This window comes from Lathamus discolor, chromosome 10 (assembly GCF_037157495.1).
Source record: "Lathamus discolor isolate bLatDis1 chromosome 10, bLatDis1.hap1, whole genome shotgun sequence".
NCBI lineage: Eukaryota > Metazoa > Chordata > Aves > Psittaciformes > Psittacidae > Lathamus > Lathamus discolor.
In genome coordinates this window covers 4,492,162-4,515,338 of record NC_088893.1, presented here as the reverse complement: position 1 = coordinate 4,515,338, position 23,177 = coordinate 4,492,162, and the positions used below count along the sequence as shown (strand labels likewise).

Below are 23,177 nucleotides of genomic sequence, written 5' to 3'. Positions count from 1 at the left end.
GAGAGGCAGCTGCTGTCAGTAAAGCTGGGGAGAGAACTGACACTGAAATGACCAAGCACGAAGTAATCTCTCAGCTTTGCCCACCCACAAGTATTACCCCTCCTGCCTAGTACCTGTGCCTCATCTTGATATTTCAATATTCAGTTATCAATAAAGTAGGCAATCAAAAAATGGTACTAGAAGTGCAAAGACCAAGATTACAGCCAACCCAAAAGCATGATAAGTTGGAAAAGGTGGAAAAGTCTGAAAACTTGCCCTATTCCTGCCTCTGTTCTGTCAAGATATGAAGTTAGGGCTTCTGATATGTGAAAGACCATTTCGCAGCAATTCTCTCCACACATCTCCCTCCAGCATTCCCCTCCCATTCTCCATACACAGAGTAGCTGAGGTTTTTGTTTCTATACATCAGAGCAAAGTACTTCAACCTCTGAACCTGCAAAATATAGACTATGATCCCCTGATGTGTCGTGTATGTCAGGCACTGCAGCTGAGACCCACCACAAGCGATGGAGAAGTCCATCTGCAGGCTGCTGCACCACCTCCTCTCTCACACTTGCTAAGCTAATGATCTCTGCTACCAATGGCTCATTTGAGTTTTTGATCACAGTAGAAATTGCTCCAGAAGCCTGAAACTTCTCTGCCATTAAGTTCTTAGAGCAATGTTTCCTTGAAATGGATTCACATTCCCCAGGAAAAGGAAGAGCTCAAATTAATCATGTTACTTGCATAAAAAGTGTATAGTTAAGCACATAAAATTGCCTACCTATTGGGACTGCACTACAAAAGGAAATTTAACTGCTTTAGGGAACACAAGATCAATGCCATTATTTATACACCGCAATGACAGTCTCATTTACAATAACTTTCTGCAACAAAAGGATAAAGTTAAGAAAAAGAAGATTTACTTTAATTCCTTATGTCAATTGGACTTTGGGGAAAAAATAAAGAAAAAACTGTGAACTTTTCTATATAGAACAGAAATAAAGGTAGTTTCATCATATACTGCCATTTGTTTTTTGTGGGGTTTGTTTTGTTGGGTGGTTTTTTTTTTTTTGTTTTTTTTTTTTGGTTGTGGGGTTTGTTTTGCCCTCTCTTTAAGCGAAAAAGAAGGAACATTGCCCTTTCCACCACTATGTTTTGTATCTCTTTTCTGGAGACTTCATAACTCACTGCCGCAAAGCTGATACACTTATATTTTGAGAGTACAGGAAGCTAAGGATTAGCATGCCCCCTGTCAGTCTCCCTTTCCCAATACAGGAAAGCAGTAAAGGTGACAGCAGCAAAGGGTGTCCACGTGTGGGCATGGACAGTAGGCTTCTCCAGCTGTGGGATTCCAACAGGCAGTTCACATGAACCATACCAATAGCCCTGACTTCAAAATACTATTTGATAAGCAGCAATGAAACAATACCTATGATATACACCTTGTACTCAAGTTATCAACATCCAGGCTCCCCAATACAGAGGTTCTCCCTCAAGCTAGTAAAGACAAAAGTTTCTATCATTTCTATATGACTTGCTGTCGTGGTTTAAACCCAACCACAAACCTCATCCACTCACTCCCCCCCTTCTTGCCCTCCCCCTGCTACTGGAGGGACGGAGAGGAGAATCAAAAGAATGCAACTCCCACGGGTTGAGATAAGAACAGTTTAGTAACTAAGGTATAACATAGATCACTACTGCTACCACCAATAATAATAGTGCTAAAGGAAATAACAAGAGGAAAGAATACAACACCTTAACACCAGCCGACCAATAACTCGCCCCACTCCCCCCAGCAGAGCACCGACCGATACCTCGTCCAACCCTGTAGTCCCAACCCTTCCGGGTCACTCCAAGTTACATCCTGGGCATGACGTGCTGTGGTATGGAATACCTCTTTGGTCAGTTTGGGTCAGGTGTCCTGTCTCTACTTCCTCCCGGCCTCCCCTCCTCCCTGGCAGAGCAGGAGGCTCAGAAAGTCCTTGGCCAGACCAAACATTCGAGCAGCAACTGAAAACATCGGCGTTATCACCACTGTTCCAAGGCTAAAAGATCAAAACACAGCACTGTACTAGCTCCTAAGAAGGAGAAAAATGACTGCTGCTGCTCAAAACCAGGACACTTGCTATAACCAAACTGTCTGATGTGCACAACTTTGGCAGTAAATCAAATCAGGCAGAACATGCTGGACTTGCTGAAGTTAAGGTGCTCACCTTCAAACTGCACATGCAGTAGTTCTGACATACCTAGCACCTGTTAGACTGCATGTAGCCATACTGCTACCTGGGGTTTGCTCTGTTTAGTTTCAAAAAGTAAAAAGAAGGTGAAAACAACTCTAATCTCTTCTGCAGTACAGTATTATGCAACTCGACTCATCTGCTCAGAAATAACGTTCCCATAGTTAGAATTACTTAAAATCACAGACTGTCACGTCTAAGTATCTTCTTTTGTGAAAGCTTTTTTACATTTGTCTTGTTTTCTGCTTGCATTTTATCAGCTTGGCAAACTATCCAATACAGGGGAGGGAAGGAAACCCAAACAACCTTCTTTCACAGGTCAGGCTACATACTAAGTTATATTCAGCTAATATACGGAGTATCTTCCATCATGCTATTACATTTCATTACAAGGATTTGGCCTTAGTAAAGCAGAAAATAAATATTAATCCCATTCTGTAGAGGAGGATTGGAAAGCTTTCTTGCAGATATGGTGCAAATACTGTGTCTCCCAGCATGTACATGTGGTACCTGTACCATATTTCATACTTTATTGTATCAGAGAGTTGCTGTACTAAGTTCACAAGTTCAGGAAAGGCCTTACATTTGCTCTTATGTTGTAGTTAATCTGAACATGACAAGCTGAACACGAGTCTGTTCTTAGCAGAAGAGGTACTACACAAACTTTGCATAAAGTTCCCATTGGCATCAAGTGTAATGTGACATGTATTATATGCCTGAGACTCACTTTCAGACAAAAGCAGGATACAGTGAACAGTTAAGCATCCTCTCTTAACTTCAGTTTCAAGACACAATAGTGAGAGAGTTCTTAGTAACTTTAGAGATAAAAGAAATCATACCACCACAGCATTGTGCTTTACTAGAGGTACAAAATAGGGAGGCCCATTAGGAGGCCCTAAGTATTGCCATTTTGTTTCCAGGTCTTTCTGGTGCTTCTAAAGGATCAGTGAGCTATGAAATATGAACAGTTTTTTGGATCTTCAGAAAGTACTGAAAAATTATTAGTGACCTCTTTCCTAACTGAAACATACTCGTAGTGTCGTATAGAGTCATTTTTAGTAGGCATCATAAAGACAAGCTGTGGCTCTTGAACAAGGAACAGTCACATTAAAAATGATGCAAGTTAGAAGGAGCAGGAGATCCTAAATGCTGGCATGTGAAAGCTGGGTGGAGACCTCAGAGCAGCCTTCCAGGATGTGAGGGCGGCCTATAAGATTGCTGGAAAGGGACTCTTCATCATGGAACATCTGATAGGAGAAGGGGTGATGGGTTCAAACTGAAACAGGGGAGATTTACATTGGATATAGAACAGAAATTCTTTACTTTGACAGTGCTGAGGCACTGTCACAGGGTGCCCGGAGAAGCTGTGGCTGCCCCATCCCTGGCAGTGCTCAAAGCCAGGTTGGATGGGGCTTGGAGCAAGCTGCTCTAGTGGAAGTGTCCCTGCCTGTGGCAGGGGGTTGGAACTGGATGAACTTTAAGGTCCCTTCCAGCCCAAACCAGTCTGGGATTCTGGGATTCACGTGATCACAACAATAAACTGCTCAATAGCACGGGAGATCAAACCAGAATCTCTTGAGCTTCCTCAAAGCTTCAGATTCACAGCAAAGTCAGTGTGATACCCTGGGAGGACTCCAAGCCACCTGCAATGAGGGCCCCTACAAAAAGGGTCTGGAACAAGGCATTCTGCACTGCAGATGGGGCACCTTAAAGGACAACAGTTTGGGTACTTGTTACTGATGAGCACAGCAAATAAACACCAGAAACACTTTTCCCCTGCCACTGCAGTAATGTTTGCAGTCCCTTCTTATTTCTATTTACAAAACACTGTAATGCTAATGGTTATACAATTTCCCATTCAGAGCCATATGCATTCTCCCAGTTTCTTCCAATAGCACTTACAGAGAAAATAACTCCTCAGGTACATTTATCTTAATTCTCTTTCATTTATTCCATAGCTTCTTGCAGTTCACACTAATTGTAAGTGGAGCTACTTTGCTAGCTCACAGACACAGCAGCTTGTTCAGTTAAAGCACTGCTCATTTTTTAAAGCATCATGGGAAATTATCCCTCAAATTTAATCTATTTTGGCCTTTGCCAAAGGGTTTAATTCGTAGGAATAAAATAAGTAGGAAGCAAGACATTGACAAGAAACTTGTTCAGATTTGAAACAGAGTATTTGAAGTTCAGAAAAGCTTCCTCTGACATGGTTCATCTTCCCTTTTTCCTCCCTCAAGTACAGTCAGGGATCAAATATTAAACCAGCACCTCCAGCAAAGCTTGGGAAGGTGCCTGCAATTTTTTTTCACAGCTGAAGCTAGTATTTGGTAAAGGATTTTAGATCAACAGGGCCTACCACCTTTAGTTGAAGTGACCCTAACTGGCCTCCTTTGCTCTGTCACCTATACTCGGAGTGCTCCCAGGAGCATGGCCTTTCCAGCAGTGATGCCACAGTGCTGCTCTGGGTCAGAGTAAGGCCTTGAGAAACTGTGCAGCACAAATTTTGTAGCTTCAAAATAGGCAGTGAATTAGTGTCCCAGCAGCAGATTCTCACAGAGAAGATACAGCTGGTCCCATGCTCCTGAATCCAGGGAAATTTGCCTTGAATCCTGCTACTGTGGTAGCCAGGTGGAAGGCTAGAGGAGGAGTGCCATGTCTGAAAGGAAGAGAAGCACCAGGGCACATGATGCTTTCAGTCACCAGATTTTCACATCTTCCTCCCTCCCCTAAGGTTGCCAAAAATAAATAAATAAATAAATAAAAATCCATATATTTAATAAGACAGAGGCTATTTTAGACTTTAAAACCAAATTACAGTTCATAATATAGCAACCATTTGGCTTGCCATTGATACAGCTCTCACATCACATCACTGGGTACAGGTCAGCAGCACACTGACATATCCCAAGGTTAGAAGTGGTTATCAGCAGCAAATCTTTAGCACACTCAAGTTAGGTTACTGGGCTAGTTTTCCAAGAGCCAGACCCTGTGTATTTGACATATCCAGACTTGTTTAGTCACAGAATCATAGAACCACAGCTTGGAAGGGAGCTCAAGGGTCATCTGGTCCAACCTTCCCTGGCAATAGCACAGCTACACAAGATGGCCCAGCATCCTGTCCTGCTGAATCTTAGAAGTGTCTAATGTTTGGAAATCCACCACTTCCCTTGGGAAATTATTCCAGCTGGTCTCGGCGTGAAAAATTTTCCTCTTGTTTTCAGTTGGAATTTCCCCATGAGTAATTTGTGCTCATCACCTCCTGTCTTTTCCACATGGCTTCTTGTAAAAAAGAGAGTTGCTGTCTTCTTCATAGTCACCCATTAAATACTGGAACATGGGGATAAGGTCTCCCCAAAGCCTTCTGTTCTCCAGGCTGAAGAAGCCCAGCTCTCTCAAACTTTCCTTACATGGCTACCCAGACCTTGGATCACCTTTGTGGCCCTTCTCCACCCTGTCCACACCCTTTTTTGTACAGTGGGAGCAAAACTGAGCCCTGGATTCCAGGTGTGGCCTGGCAAGCGCTAAATGGGACAATGACATCTTGATTTCTGCTGGTGCTGCTCTTGTTGATGTAATCCAGCATCCTGCTGGCTGCAGTTGCACACTGTTCATTCACCTTGAGCCTGTGTTCCCCCAGGATTGCCAGGTCCCTTTTCCACAGAGCTGCTCCCAGACAGCAGATCCAAGCCTGTGCCCTCCTGGATGGTGTTTTCCCAGGTGCCAAGACCTTACTCTTGTCCTTGTTGAACTGCATACAGTTTTTGTCAGCCCACTCTTCCAGCCTGTCCAGGTCATCCTGCAGGGTAGCTCTCCATTCTGAAGTGCTCACTCCCCCACTCAGTTTGGTATTGCCAGCAAATGGTGTCAGGGTACACTTGATCCAATCTTCCAGATCATTTATGAAGATAATTAAATGGTGTTGGGCCCAGTATCAATCCTTAGGGATTTATCTAGGGGATCTCATTTTGTATCAAAAAATGATAGAAAACTGCACTCAACCAGATCACATTTTATCTGGGAATAAGGTTAGTTCATAGAAGTCTTTTTCCAACCTTCAAATGTCATTCTTTAACTACATCACTTCTCAAATATTAAAAATTACTATGGTCATAAATCTTTCCAATCTAGATGATAGTAGCAGGCTTCATCTTACTTAGCTTTAAGTGTCTAACAGACAGTTATCTAAATCCAGGCTTTGTGTGCTCTCTTCTGCATCAGTAAGAGAAAAGGTCCTTTCAGGGGAGAGTCATCCATTACCCTCAGGCAGCATGAACTCTCTGAACATGTCAACATCTTTTACCAGCAGCAAGCCCCAAAGACCAGATTAACCTTAAACAGCAAATTATAGGATACCTAAACTTGTTTACAGTGCTCAGAACACTCTCAAGGTTTTACTGGATTACCTAATTTCATTTACTTTGGTCTCCAAAGAAAAGAGCTTTCCTGTCTCTCAAAAGTACACCTGTAGCTCTTTTCTGAAGCTCTGTGCTAGATCATCTGTTTTTGTGCACCAGAAGCAGGCTAGAGGAACATGCTGGACACCAAAACACGTGGCATGATGGATGCTTTGCTTTTGTCTATAGGACTCTGACAGATGCTAAAACTTTGACTGTAAGTGTCATTCAAACTGACTAAAACTGGTGGCAACAAAGCATTCACACTTGGCATCTGATTCTTAATTCTTAATGCCTAAGCTTTCAACACCACTAGTCACTGCTACAGTCAATTCCTTAAATCTAACTCAAAAGACCTATCAGATTTCTAAACTAAAAAGCTGTACAAAAGGAGTAGTAGGACCATGGCGTAAGAAAATCCACCAGGGTACGTGGCAAAGGGGCCCTAGAGTATGAGAAAACTCAGGCTCTTCAGCTGTAGTTGGTCTCAGTATTGTGGCTTCCTGGTTTTCAGCAATTAATCTCAAAAAGGACAGTGCTCTTTCATACCTTACCATTTATGGTTACAGAAAGCTTTGGAATAGGGAAACTAAGTTAGTTCAGACACAGCAAAGCAAGCCCGGAGCAGGGCAGGGAAGGAAGATAATCCTGACATCCCCTTCAGCTCCCAAGATCCACTATCCCAAGTCTGTCATGTAGCAGAAGGTTTTTCATCTAAGAAAGAAGCATTTCATCAAAACCAGTAAGTACATTTCTAAGCAGCTGTTTTTTCCTGGGAGCATGCCATAGCTTTGGGGTTTGAAAAATACAGTACTTTTGAAAACAACCTTTCCCAGTCTGCAGCATGATTGAGGACAGCCCAGAGAATCCACATGCTACAGCAAAGTTACCTTGTTTTCTCTTTCGTGACTGGATGCACTCCGGTATTTCTCCATAGTTAGTAACAAAGATAATGCTAATATTTTCACAAATTAGGAGTCTGCAGCCCATATGAGATTTTTTTATTAATTTTAATGGTAAATACACCTTTACTTTTAGGAGTTTCATGGCTTTAGGTGTTCAGCATTCTTCTGGAGGCTGTGCTTGTCTACTTCTAAACTGGATTGGAGCCAGGTGCTTGAACTTTAAGGCTGCCCTGATATCCACTCAGATTGGTTTGTTCTGGGCAGCCCTGTACTGCACGGAATCCAAAATTCCAGAACGATTCCAGAAGTGCTCAACTGAGCAAGGAACTTGTTCTTTTTCTTTCCTTTTTCTTTTCTTTCTTTTTTTTTTTTTCTTTATGAAGCCCCAGGTTTAAAAGCTAACAGAATGACTCTAAATACCTGCACAGGTTTTGAAACAAAAAAGCTAACTGCCTCAATTCATTGTAGTGTCACATCAGGTAAAGAGTTCACTAATAAAGCAAAATGATATAGGATATTTCATAAAAGAAATGGAGCTGTATCATGTCAGCTGCTTCAGGTTTGCAGGAGAGCTGCATGAGTGTGTGGCAGAATCTTTTCTCTGCACATTTTCATTGAGGTTCATGATCACCTTTTCTGCAACACACACGGTATTTGTGGTCCCAGTTGCATGGAATGGATTTTAAGTAATGGGTTCTTATCGATATGCAATGAACAAAACCAGTCGTCCTCGGCCCCAGCACCCCCAGCAAAGGCAGACCTGTACCAGCAAGAGCTGCATCTAAATGCTGGGGTGAGAAACGGCAGGCAGGGAGAGAGGAAGTGAGTGCCACAGTAGCATTACCACAGTACAGAGATTCCATTTGTAGATCTAAAACTTTTGATTGCCTTCTGGTTCCCACACAAGGTAGTTGTCCAATAAACTGATAACCAATACTATACTCCTTTGCTGGGTGTGTATGTTGTCCACAAAAGGTATCCTGAGAATAAACCAAGAAGACTATTAAGTTGGCACTTGACAGCATAAAATCAATCAGCAATTCCGTACGCAGAGGCAGTAGAGGCCAAAAGACTCAAACCTGTTTCAAAAGTCCTCATTGTTTCAGAGGTGCAGATGACTTGCATCACTCTTCTTGGTGTGATGAGCATCAAAAGCTAATACTACATCTGAAAGCTATACCTAAGTGTTCACTGGAAATTCATCATATGGTGTAAGATAAACCAGCCCCCAAAAAATTAATAGCTCACTGGTCATATTTATTCCCAACTTAAATTTGGGAGAAGGGTTGAGCACCCTCTATTCTGCAAGGGAGAGAGGTGTATTAATCAGTGCTACTGTTCCTGCCATACCCAAGTTCAGAGCAGCCTGCAGCAGCTGGACAGAAAGGTCCCATCCCAACTCACACTGATCACAGCACTGGAAGGTCCTCAAGAGGTGGGGCTAGGAGGAGGCACAGACTACCCACAAAGTATCAAACATGTCTCCTAATCAAAAATGTCTATTCCCAACCTGAGCAGATGGCATTCCTCAGATTATCACCAGCAGCTGTCAACGCAGTGATTATACACTGAAATTGCACAGCTAATGTACTGTATAATTTAAATAGACTGAAGAAAAAGATTAGGGAGAGGGAACATTATGAAAAGATTTGGAGCTTATATTTTCCTAGCAATTATGGAGGCACCCCACAATCTTCAGTGCAAAAGATACATTTACATTTGCTCTTAAAGGACAGACTAAAACCCATTATACACTTCAACATCTTCCATTCAAATATGCTCAGACTTCCTGGGCCAATCAAGTTCTCTGCAGTGCTTCATTATTCAAAGGTTTGATTTTGTCAGAGGAGTCACTAAATTGGCTCTTTCGACATCCCTCCTTATACACATTGACTGAGCTAGGAAACAGAAGAATTTTTAATCTGAAAACAAATTAACCTTTCAAACAATGGGGAAATTCCAACTGAATGTTTTTCCATATGCAGCATTGCTTTGTCTTGAGGGCCAGAAAATGCAGGATTTTCAGTGCAAGAACACAACAATATTTATATATGAAAGGAAAAAAAGCACATATGGGGTTTCCTTCACTGACCTGGGTTTGCTCTTAAATTAACTTGTACATTGAGGAAATACTGTCACAGATTTTTCTGGTCTTCTAAATTTTAAAGCACAAAAAAATGGAGCAGGAACTATGTCTTTCAGTTTTAGGGACCATATTTACAGCTAATCTGGTGCAGCAACACCACAGTGACATGAGCACCTCTGATTTACACTGCCTGAAGACCTACCCCGTTATATTTAATGTTTATAGAAGCTCTCAGTGAGATATTTCAGACAAATCTTTCTTGCTGACATTCTCTGCATAATTACGTGTCCTTATTCTCTTTGGGGCAGAGCAGACATCTGAACTGGGGGAGCAGAGGCACATGGAATCACCCCACACAGAGAATCAGGGTCAGGCAGCCCAGCTGGGTCTCAGGATGGGGATCACACTGCGCATCATGCTGGAGAACCTCTCGGCCACTTTTGAAAATTTCTAATTTCCACATACAAATGCCTTATGTGTCTGAAAGAGATAGTCTGACAGTTTAAGATGATTAGAAAGGATGAGCTTACTGGTACTTCTGCTGCATATGTGGCTGACATTCAAACAGACTGATGGGGCAACTACATTTCTTATTAATCTTCTGATTAATAGTCCTACAATTCCTGTTTTCCATGTAACAAGGGGTCCGATTACTCCACTATTCCTCAATGTCACTGGGACAGCTATGTCATTATGGCAGCATTATGGAACATCTAAAACTTCAGACACTAACAGCACTAGGCCACTAGCAGTTTTGAGCAAGTCACAGTGGCAGCACCTATCTCTGATTTTCTATTTTCCCATAGGACTAAAGATTAATACAATCATAGAATCTTTTGGGTTGGAAAGCACCTTAAGATCAACCAGTTCCAACGCCCTGCCACACGCAGGGATGCCTCACACTAGACCATGTTACCCAAGGCTCTGTCCAACCCAGCCTTGAACACTGCCAGGAATGAAGCATTTACAACTTCTTTGTGCAACATGTTCCAGCGACTCACCCCTCTCAGGGTAAAATAACTTCCTTATATCTAACCTGAACTTCCCCTGTTTAAGTTTGAACCCATCACCCCTTGTCCTATGACTACAATCCCTGATAAGGACTCCCTCTCCAGCTTCCTTGTAGGCCCCCTTCAGATATTGGAAGGCTGCTATCATTGTTACTATAAGAAATTCTTGTCAACAACACAGGCTTGCACTGGTCTGTTATTAGCTTCTGGGTAATAAGGAAGTGCCAATCTGGTACCACATCTTAAGGCCCATATTCCAGGACCAATGATGTTCCTTTATTCTATTTTCCCTCAACCAAACTGCATGATAAGGAAAGGAGAGTCAGTTTAATATCAACTGGTCTTATGGTGCTGTGGTACACACTGGACCACTACTTAAAATATTCTGGAATTCTCTGGTTATTGGGTTGGTTGATTTTTGCTGTTCCCTTTTCCCCCCACAGAACCAAAAGAAACCACAGAAGTTTCCAAGGGACAGTCACTGCTGACATTCACTCAGGTTCCCTTGTGGGGTGCATGTGCCTCTGTGCACAGTTTTACATGAGTATACAGGCACAGCATGAGCATGCTGGTGGTGCTTGATGCCACATGTTTTATTTACAGCCCCATAGACCAAGAAAAAGACAATACAACCTTATTTAAGGGCATTAATGCACATTCTGCATTAAACTCAAACATCAGTAAGCAGGTAAGGTTCATCATAAGACAACCTCCAACATTGCTTCTAGCAATGCCAGTGAATTATACATGATCATCAGAAAAAACAATTCCCCTCAAAATGTTGTATGCAAAATTTACAGTGGATAGTGAAGTTTTATTTAAAGTGGAATTAAAAATGGAACCAGACAAAATTCAGTATTTAAACAACAGCAACTCCTTTAATTCCTAGGGACAACTCAGAACAGCCTTTCATTCTGATATTATGTAGTAGCAACTTCAAAACCTATACTTCAAAAATTCTGTAATTAGACTCAAGTTATGCTAAATGACCAAACCTGGTTTACTGTCCATACACAGCTATATTTTTATTGTTAATAACACTAATATTCAGATGCTATAGTAATCTAAAAACAGTAGCATTTCAGTGTTCAAATATTGTTTTTCTTAGATCATCAAACTCTCAAAGGCAGGCACTTTTCCCAGAGAAAACCAGAACTAACAGTAAAGAAAGAAACACTGAGATTATATTCACATTTCTCTTTTAAGAGCTGATCGTGTCTTTGTCTAGTCTTTCCCCAACCCCAGTATCACTGCAACTCTGCCAGCCTCAAGCAGCTGGAGACCATATACTCTTGGTTAACCTGAAGAGCCTATTTACTAAACTTGGCTTGTGCTTGTCTTAAAACTGTGTCAAAACTTAAGTCTTGATATTTGATTTGTTGCTTAGCTGCACACAGGCAGATTTAGGCCAGGGACCACGTCATCCTGAAGGCCAGCCAGAAAGGATACACTAAGAATCCATACTAAATAGCTGCACACACCTGAAGCTGAAATAATGAAAACACACCAGCTACCTTATCTCATGTCCATTGTGGTCTTGCATATGAGACAGGGCTGGAACCTGTTTCAGCATGTATGTAACGTATTTTCCTTTACTCCTTCCCCAAAAAAACCCACACAAATCTTGCCAGTTTTATCATTTGCCGCAATTATGGCTTGCACCATGTTTTTATGAGAAAACAGAACCAAGCGCGCAAATCTTCAGCTACAGCTGTCAGTGCAACAGACACTGGTGCTGGGCTGAACTCACGGTGACTCTTATGGCTCATTTATACATTAATGCTATCCATCAGCCATAATGACTTTATGGCACATGGACTCACAGTAATTCCTTTCTGATTCTCTTTGTCAAAGCACTATCAAGATAATTTTAAATACTATTTGGCAAAGGAGGTGGGGGGAAATGCCAGGCACCCCAAAGCTCGGGTTCAGACCCTTCACACTTTGCACTCTCCCACTAGTGCCAGCAGCTGTCCTGACTCAGCGCTCATGGCAGAATGACAGCAGTTTGAACCGCTACATCTTCTAATCCTGTTCCATGGTGCTTGGTAGCATCATACTGTTTCTATCTAGAAAATGCAGCTTTTCTCAGCTATTGGATCAGACGTCAAGTTTTGAGCATCCCTGAATGGACAAGGCCAAACAATAAACATGCACAAGTCAGAAATGGGCTACTCAAATGCAAAATTTTATATTATTTCAGCTCTTTTGAAATAAGACAACCACATTTCAGACTCATCCAGAAGAAAAGGCATCATGTAAAAAGGATTCTACAGCAGGAAGATTTTCCTTTCATGCAGCTTTACACAACACAATACCACTTGCTTCAGAGAAGCGTCAACACAAAATAGACTGGATCAAGGCTGAGGACTATCAGGCTTTTAACAGAACTCTCCCCAACATAATGACCTTTTCTTGCCCCATCTCCTAGTCCCCCCCACACACACATACTTTTTAAAGTACTATACAGTAAATATCAGAAAGTTAAAAAGTTGGGGTTTTGTTACTGGTCATAAACACAGCAACTTTCTTCTAAATTCTGATTTTTTGCAAAAACAGGACTGTTCCTCCATGGGGTTACATTCCAGAAGCTGGTCACAGAGCTGTAGAAAATCCTAACCATATTTTCCCTCTCCTTTTTGTCCTTTTATTTTATATGAGGTTGTTTAGATTCCACAACTTTAAATCATGCTGGGAAAAAAGTTGGTGACTGCCCAAAAGCGAGGGGAGACAAGAGCCCTGTGCCTGGGGCTGGGAATGGTCGCGTGCTCCGTCATGATGTGCTTCTTTATTGGGATCACCATTGTGCCATTCTACACTAAAAGGTAGTATCAGCCATTTCTTATGAATACAAAGCTATTTATTTTCCTCTCAGCAGCAAATACAGTTATTAAAGCAGTACTAAAATGTATGCTAGTACATTGGACAACATGTTCTTGAACTGCTCACAAGAATTTAAGGCAGAAGAAAAGAGAAAGGAAAAAGTGAACCAAGAAGTCATGAGGCATTGGCAGCTAAGCACAAGAAAGAGAGATAGAATGAGAACAGTTCAATAAAACTAAAAAAACTTCAGCAACAGAAGTCATGGTAAAATTGGTTGAGAATCTGTATCTTGCTTCCAACTCAAGCATCATGAGAAACTGGTACCTTCAGCAGCAAAGCTGACCGCAGCAAGTGTTGCGGAAAACAATAGCTGTGCAAGAAATTACTCTTACCGACGATTTTATTTCATTTTGTAAGTTCTGCTTCCACACACAGAATCAATTTGCAAAAATCAAAATAAGATGAAGAGTGCAGCACCAGTTTTCACATTTGAAGCTTCTGATAGCATAAACAAGTACATCACCTCATTCTTCTTGCTAAGAGCACTTTTAAGCTCAAAAATGTTTGAAAAACATCATCTTTAAAACACAGTAATTCACATTTTATTTATTTTCCAGCCTCCTGATTACATTATGAAAGACATTTGCATGTCAAATGATGGGTTTCCTAAGAACTGGAGTGAGAGTATTTCTTTACTTTTTTTGCCACCAAAATGTACCACTAGAAGCAAAAGCTTGCTATGTTACCAGTAATAAAAGAGTAATTCTTGAGAAAAAGGGATAAGTAACAGCAAAAAATGAACTTTTGCCAAACAAAATCCTGCAGAAAACATCTGTGTAATAAAGAAGGGAAAGAACAAGGGAACTGATCTGAGTTCTGAGAATTATTGAGTGAAATTAGTCAAAATAATCCCAAGACATCAAGTGTATGCACTTCAGGATATTTACTACCACATATTCAAATCTGTAGGAGTTTTTATTTCCTGAATAACACTTGAAGCTGATTACAGATAGGGTTAGAACCCTCAAACCACTGAATGTTTAACAAATGACCACAGGAGCTTTCCTGCCTTGTTTCCCCACTTTGCTTCCCCATGGCTGCACCCAGAGCAGGGCTGCCATCCACCTGGGGTGGGCAGAGCTCACCACACCAGGACTGAACCCCAGCCACCCTGGCCACTGCTGACAGACAGCACACACAGGGCCACCTTCAGCACAGGACTCAGAACAGATGCTGCTAACACAATTAAACGCATTACCTTTTGTTTTGTCTTTGTAGTGTTTGGACAACAGAAACCATGTGCAAAGTACTCAAAGCCAACATCAAGGACAAAGTTCTCTGCCCAGATGGTGAGGGCTCAGAGGATGAGGATATCTTTCCTTATCCCTGTCTACAGGTGTGGGTTAATCTGACAGCCTTCGGACAGGAGGTTATGCTGTATCAGACTGAAGATACACTGGAAAGAAATCCTAAGGTACTTGCAATACAGATGGAATAATCACTCTGCTGCTGTCTAACACCTCTGAGAAAGGAGGATTGTTTTTAAACCAAGCAGTAAAATTAGAGTAGGAGTTTCTTATCTTTTACAATGTCTGTGCGCAAACCAACACATTTTTAAAACATGCCAGAAATTACACAGTTTGAGGTTTTGTTTTAAACACTTCATAAAACATTAACACTTGCTAAGGAATTACATCAACTAAACAGGAGTATTTAACATTTATGAACATGTAGAAATATGCAAATCTCCAAATTGAAGACCAAGGGTAAGAAACAGGTAAAAAAAAAAAAAAAAAATCCCAGTTTTACTTCCATTTTGGGTGTGCAATATGAAGGAGGGAATAAAGGTGAAATGAAGGTGCTGTTTGGAACATGATGCATATTTTAGAAAAAGCAGAAACTAATCAGTTTTGAAAGATGTCTTTGGTTTGGTCTGCAGCTGTTTCTGGCAAGTATGACAGCAGAAACACAGAATCATAGAGTAGACAGTGGTGCCGTAGGAAGCACCTATATAATGCAGATGTTGGCTACTGCAGTAGAGGGCCCCTGATCAGCAGTTTTAGGGATCTCCTCCCCAGAGGAAGAGTGCAGACCATTGGCTTTAGAGGTATGATTAGGGAAAGAGAAAGTAGGATGTTACCCCTCTGTTACTGTCAGTGTTTCTTCTCAGGAATCAGTGAAGAGCTCAGTATTTTCAGGCTTGCTCCCCACAGCTAAAAGTGCTCCTACAGGTACACTGTCCCAAGGAAGGTCAGTTTCAGTTCAGTTCCAAAGCCACGAGTATTTTAAGGCCTTATTCCAGCTCAGCACTCCCTTAGGGTGCACGAAGTGAAATTCGGATCTTGGATGCCCAAGACTGCAGCACTTTCAGAATCCAAACCAAGCATGCTCAGACTACAAACACTCATGTTCTTAAATTGTAAAAAGTTTCACAAATCTCAATCTGACAGCATAAACCACTTAAGCTGATGAGAATTTTGCTAGCTAATGCCTGTCTCAGGAAAAGCTACATATAATGAAGCAGCCAAGCAGAAATTATCCACTGTGCATTGAAACAAGAGTGATGTTCACTGCCAGAGGAGGCGATTTGCTGACTTCCTGCCTGCTGTTTGCATTACTGCAAGTACAAGCCTTCAGGTCAGGAGCCATTCCCTTTCTGTCTTGTCAAGTTTCCAGCTCCAGACACCTTAGCATCATTATCTATGTAAAATAATATGGCAGAAAAGAACCTGTTATGAACAACAGTGACAAGAATGAGTGCTTTAAAGTCTAATAGTATTTCCACTGAAGACTAAGTAACAGCATTACCATGACAGGTCAAAATAGTTCTGTGTTACAAGGACAAGTAGGAAGCCGGCAACAGCCCTGCTGTTCTCATATGTTTCTATTAGTTACACCCAGAGGTGCACAGTGAAGCAGCTTGGTTTCCCTGAACACTGGTAAACCAGACTGAATGGCTGCACAGCTAACACGTCTGCTGTGGTGGTGCCTCACTCCTCTGCTGAAATCCAAGCTTGGCACTATAATAATAAAGTGACAGTCTCAAAGGCTAGTTTCTAACACCATGAATTCAATCTGTAAATCTGCAGACTGGGGGCATAGACACACTGACAGAAGCAGGGAAGTATGGCAAATGGCTTATGGACATGAGGTAACTAAGACAATGCTAGCCAAACCAGAGATGCTTTTGTCGGCATGTTTGTTGCACTCAATCCGATTTAACTCCAAGCTTTGTGTTAAGAGTATCCATTATAATGAATCACCTTGATTTCTTATTTCAGTGCTCGTATGTCCCAGGCAAGTCAGAGAACTCTAAAGAAGTCAAAGCACGAATAGAAACAATTGCAAGCAATTTCAAGAAGTACCAGACTTTCCCGTGCTACTATGACCCAGGAGGAACTCAGCCCAATGTCATTCTAAGCAGACTTTATCCCCCCAAAGGCCTCCTCTTTGCTTTCCTTTGGCCCACACTCATGTTTACAGGTGGATGTCTGATTATTGTGCTGGTAAAAATTAGTCAGTATGTTTCTGTTCTTTCTGCTTGGCAGTAGAAAACAAATACCTAGCATAGATTGATGCATATTAAAGTGCCTTTGTTCTGCCTGTCTAACAGCATTTTGTAACTTTCACTATTACAAGGGTTCAGTCCAGGTGCAGGTATTATGAAAAACTGAATGACACCCACTATGAATGGCAATCCATTACATGAAGTCAAAATACAAAACCAATTCCTAGGAATGCCTGAAAATACCTTGTAAGAATACACAGACTGAGTTACTACCTATTATTTCCTTGGGCTTTCTGAGGTACAGCTGCTTTACAGAGCTACAACTCAAGTTTACTAGAGCACTTGTTCCACATTTTAGACAGGGTCCTAATTTTGAGACCAGATCCATACACAGCATTGGCACACACACCTTTTATGTGCTTCATTACTGGTGCAGTGTATTCATGGCACACTTTTTTCTGTCAAGAAAAGAGGGGCCTTATGGTCCAAAGTGATATTTGTTATCCTGTATCTCTGCTTTCAGGAAAGAAGAGGGGGAAAATCACCCAAAAACTAGATATACACACACAGATATTGCAAAGTTTGCACTCTGAACATCTAAACCCAGTTGTATGTAATGAAATATATGCTTAAATTATAGGGTGAAGAAGGTTACCTTAGTTTTTGTATTTAACTCAAATCTTAGCCTTGCTTTACTTTTAAAAAAGGGGTACCACTCCAGAAAGGCTACCAGCTCGCCATTGAAATATGTCATAAACCTGTTTAGGAAGGGAAGTTACTATATAAAGAATATTATGTAGTAGAAAACACCCATGATGTCTTACTAAACACAATAACCTCACCACAGAAGTTTGCATGCTTAGCATATAGGTATTTCACAATAGATACATGATTGTTTCAAACACCAGGACTCTTAGGGATGCTCTGAAGCACATATAGACACATTTTATGTTCTCTGAAAATAATTCTGTTTTTCTCAGCCAATTTTCAAATTGATACAGGAGAAACACAGGATAACTCCAAGCTTTGTAATAGAGTATCCATTATAATGAATCACCTTGATTTCTTATGTCAGTGCTGGTATGTCCCAGGCAAGTCAGAGAACTCTAAAGAAGTTAAAGCACAAATAGAAACAATTGCAAGCAATTTTAAGAAGCATGCTGTATGTGACTGGCACTTGGGACACAGTTAACACAGTAGGCAGCTGAAACTGTTCTAATGGTGTGCTCAATTACTCTTGAGCTTCTGTAGATGTTTTTCTCTTCTTTTTCCATCTGCAGAAGTTGTAATCCACTCAGGGGTGAAGTTTTAATAACACTCTCTACACTTCTTACAGCAGCACACAAGGAGCCTACAGAGGCTTTAGGGGGTTTTGCTCCCTTTTTTAAATCAAGTCTACAATAAATCTGATAAATAAAATGGTATTTTTCTTATATCCATCAAAACACTTCCTATGAGAAGTGCTTCAATACAAGCAGCGACCACTGCAGTGACAGATGTAGACAACTCATGTCTCAAGGCAGGGTAAATGACCAAGGTATGTATAACAGCATTAAAACTCCTGCCGGGGGAGAGAAGCAGCAGCACAAGCAGCTGCTGATGGAATTCACAGTTGAAATCTGTTTGACTACACATAACTTTCACCAGCATTGATGCTTAGACTATAGTAATAGTGCTTGAGTTAACTGGAACATGGCAAGGAACATAGGAAGAATGAGGACAAATTTTAGACCCTGATGAATACTTCAGTTGTGCAAGCCTTTCATATGTATATAGAAATAATACTGTTTTCTTGAAACTATTAAAAGGGCACAGACTCTCAGGAGTACTTTTGCATCTTGATGCTAAATAAGGCTTGGATGTGGTGATTCTCCTGTTGGAAACTCAAAGAGGACTAAAGCTCCAGCACTATTCTTAAGGGAACTAGGATTTCTCCTAGGAAAAAAACAAACCAAACTCCACAGCTGCAAAAGGTTGTAAAATAGTGCCTATCCCATAAATGGGAAGCTGCTTGTGTGGAAGAGGTAGATTTAGCTTTCAGTAGTTTTTATTAAGACCACCTTTCCCTAACTTAGATGGGGTCACAACAATGGCAACTGAAGAGGAACCTGTGGGACAATGATTTGCTAAGAAGCCACCTGTGAGTCACCAGTATGTTCTTCATAAACAGAAGCAGGCACCTTCTGGTATCTCTGACAATTTTGATTTCATTAGCCTGCTATCTGGCACTATTTTTACTACCTGATCCTCAAATCAACAACAGGGCAGCTTACATAGAGAAGACTCTGGCCCCTAAATCCCTCACTCACTGCATAAGCCCACTGTACTTGACAACAAAATACCTTTCAACAGAGTAACTGGTACTCTCGCCTTAGTTTTGGAGGGGTTGGTGTGGAAGTTTCGTTGCTTGTTTGTTTTGGTTCTTTTTTACTTATTATTTATTTCAGTAAGGAAATGAGAAAAAAGCTTAAATTAATTTGAGGTCTCCAGACTGTTCCCTATTCAAACACCATACAAAACAACTCAGATATTTTACCTCTGACAATTTCCATACTAGAAAAAAACCCTCAGCATTTAGGGTTAACTGTAAGACTCGAAATGTGAAAGCTGGCTTGAGGATAGAAAATATAGCAATACAAGGAAAATAGTTCTAAATATTGGAGGCAGTTAACTTTCATGAGAGAGCTGGATTTGTTCAGTCTGGAGAAAAAGTGACCCTGCAAAAGCCTTAGAGCAGCTCCCAGTGCCTAAAGGGGTACAAGAAACCTGGAGAGGAGCTTTGGACAAAGGCCTGTAGGGACAGGACAAGGGGGAATGGCTTTAACCTGACAGAGGGGAGATGAGCTCTTAGGCAGAAGCTCTTCCCTGTGAGGGTGCTGAGGCGCTGGCACAGGGTGCCCAGAGAAGCTGTGGCTGCCCCATCCCTGCCAGTGTTCAAGGCCAGGTTGGACAGGGCTTGGAGCAACCTGCTCTAGTAGAAGGTGTCCCTGCCCATGGCAGGGATGAGCTTTAAGGTCCTTTCCAATCCAAACCAGTCTGGGATTCTACTTCTTACTGCTTGTAATTCCAGGCAGATTTCCAGGAAGTCTCAGCAGGATAGGTAAGTTATTCTGCATTCAGCACCAAAAGCAAAGAGCGAACTTGAAAATACTTCAACTTCAGCAAAAAGATAGCACAAGATTAATGTTACAGATTGGGGGAAAGGGAGAGAGTTAATTGTAAGGCTCCATCTCTTCAGTGAAGTATTTCTATCACACTTGGAGCAAGACAACCTGAATGAAATAAAGGCTGTTCAGTACAACCAAATTCAAACCCATTCTTCAATAAACTCTTTCAATGTCTTTAAATAACTTCATTCCTATGCTTTAAAGTCTAATGAGACAGCACAATTTATTGGAGAGGTGCCTCCAAAAAAACCTGAACAAGAGAGGTTGATGTTTGATGCACCCGTTGGTTTATAGCTTGCTAAAGCTCTGCAGAGTTTTTTCTCTGCTGGAACATTTCAGAACATTAGGCATGCTTATTTGTAAGGTACATAGGAAGGAGAACTTTTGAGAGACTCCTTTTAACAACCACGTGCCCCTAAGTCAATGGAGCTGTCAGCTGCAGCAGCCTGAAACCGTAGCACCAGAATTTAAGCCTAGTCTACAGAAAATAATTACAATCTCTTGGCTCATCAAATAGTTGCTATGAACAAATGTCTCCAAGTAATTATTCTTACGCTATATAGATTGACAGAAAGACAATGAATGGACAGGCCTCATAACTGAATTACTCTCTGATGTGAGGGAAGGAAACCCCACAACCATGGCTGGATCTTGCATACACAGAATAATGTGAAGCCTGTCCCTACTGCAGCCTATAGAATACCCAGCTAGGATTACACATACAGTGGGGGTAAAGAAACTCTGCAGCCTGTTCAGAGTTTTGGCACCACAAGTTTTGCTTTTACTGCACTTTTTAAGAGTGTATTAAACTTGCTACATAGACATACTGTTGTGTGAGTAAAAGTTTGCTGCCTTTATTCACACATGCTGTTTTGTTGGGGTTTTTTTTTCTACGACCCTTAAGCCAGTGACAGAAGCAGAGGAACCAGCACTCTTTTATCCGTATCTGTCTGTCAGTGTCTGGGAAACCAGAGAGCTGCAACTGCCAAACCTGTTTGCCTAACTAAAGGAGAATCCAGCTCCTGAAGGTGAGGGAACTGAGGTGATTCACTGCAGACACGGAGATCAGAGATCCCTCTTTCTTCTCTTCTGATCTTACTGCATCAAAATTTTTGCCTTGAACTTGGCATAAAAGAATAGCTAGCCCATTAAAGGAACACTTGCACAGTTGTTCTGGGGGCTTTGGAGTTTGTTTCTGTAAGCCTTCTACAAACGCACATTTATCAGACTGTGACAAAAAAAATATTAAACCTCTATGAGAAATCCTCTGTGAAGCAATTCATTCCAAATACAGCACTGAGGCACCTGCACAAAGATATACATTGATAGCAGCAGTAAACCAGCTTTTAGAAGTTTTAATCTGCCTTTCCACAGATAAAAAATGGAAGTCTCCATTGTTCCATTCCACTGATGTTCCTCTCTACAGCCACTGAAATGGTTCTTCATGCCTCACTTGCGAACAGGAAATAATTCATTGCTTTCTCAACCACTTTCAGTAGAGCAATGAAACAGCACCAATGAAGAGAACTCTTAAAGGTGTCAAACATGGTACAATCCATCAAATCATCTGAACTTGAACTGCGTATCATTTACTCTTCAAAAGTAGCATGTTAATGTGGAGATTCAACGCACGATGAGTAAAGTCAAGTACACCACCACCCCCCAAGGAAAGAACCTGGGGTCCTTTGTGGCCAGGTAAAAGCACTATCAAGTGTTTGATTCTTGCCTAAAGAACTCCACACAAGGTAAAAGTTTAGACTGAAAGAATCAAGTTGTTGTAGCAGGGCTGAGGTTATGCAGCTATGCTGCAGTGTCCTGCCTGCATCCACAGAGCATTCCCACCTTCCCAATATTCTTGCAGTGTATTTTGGGACAGATTAGCTGGTCTGAGAAAACAAGACAGAATTGCCCAACCAAACAATGGTTCCTGGAAGCTTCTAGTCTATAAAGTTGTAAGCGTGTGCACTTGGGAGTCTTTACAGAGCAACAGAACACATTGCCAACATTACTCAAACACCCAGTGCAGGCTTAGGAACCTGTTTATATGACGTGGCTTTAATCCCCTCAAAAGGGGCACCCTAGGGGTCCTCGTGCATTTTCTGCATAAACACAGTTCTTTAAATGTGCCCCACTGTCTGTGCTTTAAACAAAGGACCTCTTGGCTTTGGTCTTAGGGTAGCACCATGTATTAGAAAATTGGGTCTGCCACTGGAGGTGAGGAAGCGCAGATGCGAGGCACATACATAAGCTGCCCAATGTTGTGGCTCAACATGCAGTGTTCTGAACACCAGCTCAGGAAAAGCCATCCCTTTTAGAAGACAGAGATGAGAAATACCAGTGCTAACAGTGCTGTTACTGCTGATTTCAGCAGAAGAATCAAGTATTTAATTGACTCATGGATGACTGATTGACTCAGCGGCAGCTTCGGACCAGAGCTCTGAGTGACACTTCATTTTTACCATAGCTCAAGGAGGCACTGGAAGAAGATGAGGAAATTCCAGTGTTTGTCACATCTACTTCCTCGAAGTAAAATACTAAATTGTGTTCAGAAAACCACAAAACTGTTTAGTCTTTTTAATAGTTAAAATATCAGTTGCTTTTCCAGGGCATTAAAGTATGCAGTATATAGCTAGCAATAGGGAAATCTGCAAATAGAAGGGAGATTAGAAACTGATACAGATTACACTGAACTGGCAAGACAGACCAAAGCTGAGAACAGGATTTAAGGCAATGGCATCAAGACATTGTTGGGATAATATTACACTATTAGTCTCATAAGTGAGTCTTAATGTGAGTCTTAATGATAAAATCCATATGCTTCACTGGTAAATACTACTGTAGGATAAATGAATTAATATAAAGAGAGTTAGCAACATACTCGCGTTATAGATTGTGTTGAAAAAGCCAAAATATTATTAATTTGTTTCAGAATGACAGGTATTAAGATTGCTTAAAGTTACTGGAAAATCCTAAATATTTCAGTTAGTACTAAAGAATAGCTGAAATGCCTTTAATGTCAGAAAACATACCTCACCCTATGACAAAACTGTGTTGTTTTGTGGTGG

General features: G+C 41.3%; 2 protein-coding genes across 8 annotated transcripts in view; one reads left to right on the top strand and one right to left on the bottom strand.

Moving 5' to 3' along the window:
• The window catches only part of KCNIP1 (potassium voltage-gated channel interacting protein 1), a 431,381-nt gene that overhangs the window by 368,359 nt on the left and 39,845 nt on the right, over window positions 1–23,177 (bottom strand). Inside the window, exon 1 of one of the 6 annotated variants that reach the window (XM_065690155.1) lies at window positions 2,196–2,223. The exons of 4 other annotated variants lie outside the window; for them this stretch is intronic. The gene's annotated coding sequence lies outside the window, so the exon portion shown is untranslated. Of the gene's footprint in view, window positions 1–1,737; window positions 1,824–2,195; window positions 2,224–23,177 lie in introns of those variants that run through there. One more of the 6 variants, XM_065690151.1, reaches the window with a different exon arrangement.
• On the top strand, window positions 7,197–17,047 carry KCNMB1 (potassium calcium-activated channel subfamily M regulatory beta subunit 1). 2 transcript variants are annotated; one of them, XM_065690158.1, is made up of 4 exons: window positions 7,197–7,355; window positions 13,285–13,439; window positions 14,716–14,911; window positions 16,719–17,047. In XM_065690158.1, exons 2-4 carry the CDS (start codon window positions 13,303–13,305, stop codon window positions 16,986–16,988), a joined length of 603 nt encoding a protein of 200 aa, XP_065546230.1. In that variant the 5' UTR covers window positions 7,197–7,355; window positions 13,285–13,302; the 3' UTR covers window positions 16,989–17,047. The 2 variants fall into 2 exon arrangements, with proteins under 2 accessions (XP_065546230.1, XP_065546229.1); XM_065690157.1 differs by having other exon boundaries at window positions 7,198–7,355; window positions 13,276–13,439.

What these genes read in the sequence shown, in the direction of transcription:
- KCNMB1 (XM_065690158.1), top strand. Translation starts at nt 13,303, where the DNA reads ATGCTGGGAAAAAAGTTGGTGACTGCCCAAAAGCGAGGGGAGACAAGA. An exon ending in GTGCCATTCTACACTAAAAG is followed by an intron (nt 13,440 to 14,715) that starts GTAGTATCAGCC and finishes TTGTCTTTGTAG; the next exon opens with TGTTTGGACAACAGAAACCA. An exon ending in CACTGGAAAGAAATCCTAAG is followed by an intron (nt 14,912 to 16,718) that starts GTACTTGCAATA and finishes TTCTTATTTCAG; the next exon opens with TGCTCGTATGTCCCAGGCAA.